Source organism: Diplotaxodon limnothrissa, linkage group LG14 (assembly GCF_057381915.1).
Source record: "Diplotaxodon limnothrissa isolate DT_005_m linkage group LG14, D_limnothrissa_male_GT1.1, whole genome shotgun sequence".
NCBI classification, from domain to species: Eukaryota; Metazoa; Chordata; class Actinopteri; order Cichliformes; family Cichlidae; genus Diplotaxodon; species Diplotaxodon limnothrissa.
The window spans coordinates 9332094-9340724 of record NC_140609.1 but is presented as its reverse complement, the minus strand read 5'-3'; the positions used below and the strand labels follow the sequence as shown (position 1 = coordinate 9340724).

The following is an 8631-nucleotide window of genomic DNA, read 5'->3' as shown; positions in this document are numbered from 1 at the left end:
GACTATTTAGCACCTCCTGGATGTCAGCACATGAGGTTTGTGTGTTTTAAATGTTTTGTTTTCTGTAATTAAGGACTTTTGATTGATTGGCACTAAGTACAAGAGCGCATTTTGATGTGATGTTTTGTTTATTGTTTGTCCGTGAGCAGTTCTCACGGGTTGCCAAGAACAGAATAACCCCTGTTCTATAACTACATCGTGCGTACGTCAATCCTTGAGGGTGCTACACTAAACCACTGCAAAGGAAAGAATCAAGAATATAAAAATACACTCAAAATGCACAAATATAGAGGCAGAGCTTATGAGATGAGCTTGAGTTTCCTGTAGTGTGACTAGCTACAGTGACAAACTAGTCACACCTCACTCACAAACAAAAACCACACAAAGAGGAACCTTTGCTGCTCGGCTTCAGTTCTTTAAAAAGGACATTCAGACATTTCTTTTCTCATCATGAACACATCAAACAGCTCCACAGAAGATGACCGGGTTTATGCTGGGATCTTTGGCTGCATTATGGTGATAGGTCTGCCACTCAACGCAGTCTCACTGTGGATTCTTCTTCGCCGCCACAGCCTCAAATCACCCAACGCTGTCTTCATGGTGAACCTGGCACTCTCAGACCTGCTAGCCATCATGTCTTTGCCCATGAGGATCTACCATCATGCAACAGGCACCCCGCTGGGAATTATCACATGCCTCTTCAGCGTAATAATCTTTCGCAAAAACCTCCGCTCCAGCGCCTCCTTCATCACCTTCATAAGTGTGGACCGACTGCTGGCTGTGGTTTATCCTCTGAGGTCTCGCCATCTTCGGACCTCGTGCAATGCCTGGAAAGGAGCAGCGCTCGTCTGGGGCTTTTTCCTGGTGGTAAATATCCCAGAGGGCATAGGATTTTTTAAACACTTACAGAACCACACAGAACACATTTGTTTTCAATCTCATTATTATAAAAGTGTAACACGATCAGCAATTATTTACCTTCAGATTGTGTTACTGGTCACAATGCTAGCAGTCAACATTGTGTGCACCGTTATGGTTTCCTGGACTCTACACAAACATCTCAGTGACTCTGCAAAGGTCAGAAACAAGGTGAACGTAATGCTGATTTTTGCCATCAACTTGCTTATATTCTGCACATGTTTTCTGCCCATGCCACTACACGCAGTTACAAAAAGCAAAACCAGTATAACCCCACTGGCATGTCTGACTGTTTTGAACTGCTGTCTGGATCCACTGATGTATTATTTTTCTTTTGACTCCTTCTGGAAGAAAAAAGAGGACATGGGAAGAGAACTATAGATTAGTGACCTGCTAGAGTTGCTATCAGATGTCCCACGATACATGCCTGTTTTTTGTTTTTTTTTTGTTTTTGTTTTTTACAAAGTAGCTCGTTTGTGCACAAGATTCTTAAGTAGTTCAACCACATGCACAGTTTTCAGCAGTTCAAGGTTCTTTATTTGTCACATGTATAGTTATACAAGTATAACACACAGTGAAATGTAGCCTGACACGCTCCTCGACATGTGCAAAAAAAATTGGGGGGGGGGGGGGGGGGGGTGTAGAGGAAGAACATTATATATATATATGTATATACATTGGGTGTGCAGTAGTAGCAGCAAGCAGGTGAATTCTGTACGTTAATATGAATAGACATCTGACATCTGACTATTTTACAGTTAACCATCAATGTTCATTTCTTCAGTAACATTTGTGTAAAAGCCAGAAAGTAAAAGAATAAAAGCCTTGGCTTGGCCTAGTGGTTTCATGTTTTATTTTCACTGCAACATGAAAACCTCAACCACAGGAAGACCGGTGGCTCATCTGCTTTACTAGAAACTGTGAAAAAAGGCAGCTGCAACACTGGAACTAAGATGTTATTTTTGTCAAGTTCAGTTAATATCTCAATCAGTATCATGTAATAAGTTTGTCAGAATTAACAATCTGACATGAGAAGATGTATTCAGACACACTGAAGTTTTTTTCTTAAAGCCTTCTCCTGAAGTATTTCTCATGCAGTTGAGAAAAACAGTGTAGAGAAAAAAAATCACATAATTCATTAAATCTACTTTATATTTGTTCACTTCACAACTGACGAAGCAGCTTGTCTAAATCAGTTAGAGACTTTTTTTAAAAAAAAGCTTCCGGAAGTCACCGCTTGTTGAACTAAATACTGTCAGGACATGAAACAAACCACCTTTTAACAAACAGATAAGAAAAACAGAAGAAAAATCGTGTTTTTTCGTCTTTTTAGTCAGACTAGCTGCTTTGTTTTTGTGAGAAGTTGTCTCCTTGTACATTTTTCAGTTGCATGAAAGACAGGTCAGTAATGTGGTATAAAAAGAGCATCTTAGAAAGGAAGAGTTTCATCAACCTATAAAAACTGCGTCTTTAAATTGTGAAAAAAAATCAGAATAACATCCCTCAATGTAAAATTGTAAAGGCTTGAATATCTCATAATCTACAATACATAACATCATCAATGCATTATGAGAATGTGGAGGAATCTCTGTGCGCAAGGGACAAAGCCCAAAATCAACATTGCAGTCCTGTGATTTTCAGGCCTTAATATAGCACTGCATTACAAAAAAGTATGCCTGTGTCATGGAAATCACTGCATGGGAACACTTGCAGAAATTGCTGTATGTGAATCATAATCATAATTTACTGTGCCAACGACAAATCCAAGTTAAAGAAAAAGAAGAACATGGTCCAGGAACACCACCATCTTCTCTGGGCAAAATGCATTTAAAATGCACAAATTGAAAAACTTTTCTATGGTCAGATCAATTCTCTGGACTAAAGAAGAGATGGGCCTTCTAAAGGTTACACTTCTGATGGTATGGGTGTGCATTACTGACCATGAAATTGGCAACTTGCACATCTGGAAAGGCACCATCAATGCTGATAGTTATATACAGATTTTAGAGCAATGCTCTAAATGTTGATGACATTTTTTCAGAGAATTTGTTGCATAAGACAGTGATAAATAACATACTGGCTCTATTACAGCAGTGTGGCTTCATAGTAGAAGAGTCTTTTTTTTAGATCAGTTGCTGCCATCAAATTTAAAATGGGCTAATATTTGTCTTTAAAAGGTACATTTTCTCAGTTTAAACACTTGGTATGTTTTCTATGTTTTTTTGTGAATTGTTTATGAGTTCAAGAGCTTTTCATTTGGGGCTGTTTTTCATCTGCCTGAAACACACTTGCTTCCACAAAAAAGCCTCTCTAACCTTATGGCTGATTTAGTCCAATATACAATAATGTTAAATTCTGCTTGATATTAGGGTTGCTAAGGTTTCATTTGAAACTTCTGTCGATACAAGTGATTGCTCAAAATGAATTTTAGTGGCAGCCCTGTGACATACTAGCGACCTGTCCAAGGTATATCCTGCCTGTCACCCTATGGTAGCTCGAATAGGCTCCAGCACCCCTTCAACCCTGAATTGGATAAATAGAGGTGAATGGATGGAGATTTTAGTTGCCACTATATCAGCCCACCTTATGGCACATCATTTAGAGAGGGAGCTGCTGCTGCTTTGCTCTGTATGGCTCTTTCTAAAATTAAGCCCATGTGTTTCATTGTGGTAATTTGTGCTGTCTAATTGTGATAGATATAGTGTCACATATAAAACTCTCCCACTGCCTGTTACAACTGCTGACAGCTAAATCAATCTTAGCATGTTAGTTATGCTGTGCTCGCCTTTCTTTTGAAAGAAATTTGTGAAGAATGAATTTCCCTTACTTGCTGCCTTTTCTCCCGCTTGTTTTGTTTTGATTCTTTGATTTTGCTTTGATTTGTTTCATCCATGTGCAGTGAAATTGATTTCATTTAGTTAGGTTAAATCTCCTGTAGATACGTTTCTATTGGTATTGTTAAACAAATGTTAGCTTGTGTATGTCGCAGTAATGTTGGGCTAATATATGTCAAAGTGTATAAAGATTTTAAATAAAACAAATATTTGTTGTTTACACAGATGCTTTTTTGTTTTGTTTGTTTTCTTTTGTGTAACAGCAAAATGTACATTACTTAACTGTCCTGTAGCTGATGCGGTGTTTCCTGGAGGAAAAGATTATAAAAGGATGAAGAATTCTTTTTCTACAGTTAAAGCTGAAGATTCATAAAACTTCCAGAAATACCAGTAAAGTTCACCAATGTTTGACTGGTGTTTGCTATAGATTCTGCATTATCCACTTTTCTGTGATGTGACCATGCACAGAGTGGTCAGTAGAAGAAGGTTTAACTCAGCTGACATAGCTGCAGATGAAGATGCAGATACATGGTACTGGACTGTGAGCACGGGGCCCACTAAAGGATGTTGGAACCTTGTGCCACCTTCACAAAACCTTTTCCTGACAGTTTGATAACTAACATGCACAGGAATAGCCTGCTGGAGGTCATTCTGTGGGAGTCTGGCAGCTCCTCCTAGTAGAAATGAGCAGACACAGATCTTGCCCTTTAGGGTGAGGCCTTTCTATGGCCCTGTCCAACTCTCTTTGTGCAACCTCCCATCTCCTGGTATCTCCTCCATATACTCAAGACTGAGCTCGGAGACACAGCAAACCTTCTTGCATGGATGTGCCATCCTGGAGGAGTTGGACTACCTGTGCAACCAGAATTGGCTGTAAGCATCTGGGCTACCAGCAGTGACAAGAACAGTAGCTAAAAACCAAACAAAAGGAAAATCAGTCAGGAGGGAAAGTAGAGAAATGGTCTGTGGACACTGTGGCTCTCCAGTGCACCTGTTGCCACTTTTATTTATCATCACCATATGTGATGATAGCGCACAAGCGCCACATATTTAAATGTTTTCCAGAAAAAGACTCCAAACGAGGAACATTCACTGTGTCCAGTCTAATCATTTATCATCACGCTGCCACATTTAAGAAATTGTTTCCTGTTCTTCTGTTTAGTTTTAGCACAGGTTATCTACTGTAATAACATGTCTTTACCTGTTTATTCAAACGGATCATCTCTCTTCAAAACTTACAAACGTATTAAAGGTAACTGAAAACAAACCATCTGGCATCCATCAATGTAAATTCACATAAGCCTAGGCCCTGTAATGTTTCATACTTTTTATTTATTTCATGTAAAATTACGCTTTGTTTTTTTTTCTTTTTTTAGACCGATCATATCTCAGTTTTACAGGTCCTTCTTAAAAAATCAGCATATTGTGATAAAGTGCATTTTTTTTCTGTAATGTACTGATAAACATTAGACTTTCATATATTTTAGATTCATTACACACAGCTGAAGTAGTTCAAACCTTTTATTGTTTTAATATTGATGATTTTGGCAAACAGCTCATGAAAACCCAAAATTCCTATCTCACAAAAATTCTGACCAATAAAAGAAAAGTGTTTTTACTACAAAAAAAGTCAACCTTCAAATAATCATGTTCAGTTATGCACTCAATACTTGGTCGGGAATCCTTTCTCAGAAATGACTGCTTCAATGCAGCGTGGCATGGAGGCAATCAGCCTGTGGCACTGCTGAGGTGTTATGGAGGCCCAGGATGCTTCGATAGCGGCCTTAAGCTCATCCAGAGTGTTGGGTCTTGCGTCTCTCAACTTTCTCTTCACAATATCCCACAGATTCTCTATGGGGTTCAGGTCAGGAGAGTTGGCAGGCCAATTGAGCACAGTAATACCATGGTCAGTAAACCATTTACCAGTGGTTTTGGCACTGTGAGCAGGCGCCAGGTCGTGCTGAAAAATGTAATCTTCATCTCCATAAAGCTTTTCAGCAGATGGAATCATGAATAGGTCCCCCAAGATCTGGAATCGGTTCTTCTCCACAATCTTCCTCAGGGTCCGGTCACCTCTTCTCATTGTGCAGCGTTTTCTGCCACACTTTTTCCTTCCCACAGACTTCCCACTGAGGTGCCTTGATACAGCACTCTGGGAACAGCCTATTCGTTCAGAAATTTCTTTCTGTGTCTTACCCTCCTGCTTGAGGGTGTCAATGATGGCCTTCTGGACAGCAGTCAGGGCGGCAGTCTTACCCATGATTGCGGTTTTGAGTAATGAACCAGGCTGGGAGTTTTTAAAAGCCTCAGGAATCTTTTGCAGGTGTTTAGAGTTAATTCGTTGATTCAGATGATTAGGTTAATAGCTCGTTTAGAGAACCTTTTCATGATATGCTAATTTTTTGAGATAGGAAATTTGGGTTTTCATGAGCTGTATGCCAAAATCATCAATATTAAAACAATGAAAGGCTTGAACTACTTCAGTTGTGTGTAATGAATCTAAAATATATGAAAGTCTAATGTTTATCAGTACATTACCGAAAATAATGAACTTTATCACAATATGCTGATTTTTTGAGAAGGACCTGTATGTGTACAGCTGAACATTGACGAAAAATGTCTGATTTAAGTATAAGATGGGGAAAATCCCTAAATTACACAATACTTAAAATAACAAAACTCTAAAAATGTAATTGACTATTATTTTTTATTTGTTTTATTTTCAATGTTCTTGAAAGTTAAAAAAAAAAAGTGAGGGAAGGAAATAAGGCAAGCTGACTGCAGATTAGTGAACTTCAGTTTGGAAGCCGTTCATGTGTGAATTCTATCATGGTCCTGCCTGCAGTGGAGGCACAGTGGTTGCAATAGCCTAGATTAAAGACTCAAAAATAATACTGTCATTTCCTCTATTTCTAAACCATCATGATCTGAGGCTGCAGATTGTGTGAGACCAATCAGCGAGGACCAGAATGAAGACCACACAGGAGAAATTGGTAAAAGAAAACAAGACGTTTATTTTGTATTTTGGCTGACACAAACCTGACCTGGGAAAATACTTTATAGAAGTAAAGTTTATATTACAAAAAAAACCATCCCCCAAATAAATAAACTCAGAGACATTAAAAGAACTAAACTCAAGACTAAACCATATTGCAAAGGAAAGAATCAAGAATCTAAAAATAAACTCATTACAGTCAGAGCGTATTAAAAATGTGTATTACAGGAATCATAATCAGAGATCCTATCTTCAAAGCACAAATATAGAGGCAGAGCTTATGAGGTGAGATGAGATGAGATGAGATGAGATGAGATGAGCTTGAGTTTCCTGTAGTGTGACTAGTCACAGTCACAAACTAGTCACGCCTCACTCACAAACAAAAACCACACAAAGAGGAACCTTTGCCACTCTGCTTCAGTTCTTTAAAAAGGACATTCAGACATTTCTTTTCTCATCATGAACACATCAAACAGCTCCACAGAAGATGACCGGGTTTATGCTGGGATCTTTGGCTGCATTATGGTGATAGGTCTGCCACTGAATGCAGTCTCACTGTGGATTCTTCTTCGCCGCCACAGCCTCAAATCACCCAACGCTGTCTTCATGGTGAACCTGGCACTCTCAGACCTGCTAGCCATCTTCTCTTTGCCCATGAGGATCTACCATCATGCAACAGGCACCCCGCTGGGAATTATCACATGCCTCTTCAGCGTAATAATCTTTCGCAACAACATTCGCTCCAGCGCCTCCTTCATCACCTTCATAAGTGTGGACCGACTGCTGGCTGTGGTTTATCCTCTGAGGTCTCGCCATCTTCGGACCTCGTGCAATGCCTGGAAAGGAGCAGCGCTGGTCTGGGGGTTTTTGCTGGTGGTAAATATCCCAGAGGCCAAAGGATTTTTAGAACACTTACAGAACCACACAGATCACATTTGTTTTGAACTTCATGAATATAAAAGTGTAACACGATCAGCAATTATTTACCTTCAGATTGTGTTACTGGTCACAATGCTAGCAGTCAACATTGTGTGCACCGTTATGGTTTCTTGGACTCTACACAAACATCTCAGTGACTCTGCAAAGGTCAGAAACAAGGTGAACGTAATGCTGATTTTTGCCATCAACTTGCTTATATTCTGCACATGTTTTCTGCCCATGCCACTACACATACTTACAAAAAGCAAAACCAGCATAACTCCACTGGCATGTCTGATTGTTTTGAGCTGCTGTCTGGATCCACTGATGTATTATTTTTCTTTTGACTCCTTCTGGAAGAAAAAAGAGGACGTGGGAAGAAAACTATAGATTAGTGACCTGCTAGAGTTGCTATCAGATGTCCCATGATACATGCCTGTTTTTTGTTTTTGTTTTTTACAAAGTAGCTCGTTTGTGCACAAGATTCTTAAGTAGTTCAACCACATGCACAGTTTTCAGCAGTTAACCATCAATGTTCATTTCTTCAGTAACATTTGTGTCAAGCCCAGAAAGTGAAGGAGTGAAAGAGGCTTGGCCTAGTGGTTTCATGTTCTATTTTCGCTGCAACATGAAAGCCTCAACCACAGATCGGTGGCTGACTTACTAGAAACTGTGAAAAAAGTCACCTGCAACACTTTTTTGTGTTTGCAAAACTGCGTCCTTACTTGTCTTCAGTTTACATGAAGTCAATATCCTGATCAGTATCATGTAATAAGTTTGTCAGATTTAACACTCTGACATGAGAAGATGTCCCCTCCCCCCAGAAAAAACAGAGTCTTCCAGAAGTCACGTGTGTGGAACTACATACTGTCAGGGACATGAAACAAACAACCTTTTCTCATATCGTTGTTGCTTTGGCCTAATATTTAATCAAGACGTATAAGAGTAATATCAATCTCCTCATTT

At 39.3% G+C, this 8631-nt stretch overlaps 2 protein-coding genes across 2 annotated transcripts; both read left to right on the top strand.

The window, feature by feature from the left end:
- Positions 1-450: 450 nt before the first annotated feature.
- LOC146618352 (lysophosphatidic acid receptor 6-like) lies at positions 451-1299 on the top strand. The gene has a single exon (XM_085371221.1). The coding sequence runs from the start codon at positions 451-453 to the stop codon at positions 1297-1299; it is 849 nt and encodes a 282-aa protein (XP_085227347.1).
- Positions 1300-7206: 5907 nt separating this feature from the next.
- LOC146618351 (lysophosphatidic acid receptor 6-like) lies at positions 7207-8055 on the top strand. Its single transcript, XM_085371190.1, has one exon. The coding sequence runs from the start codon at positions 7207-7209 to the stop codon at positions 8053-8055; it is 849 nt and encodes a 282-aa protein (XP_085227316.1).
- Positions 8056-8631: the final 576 nt, after the last annotated feature.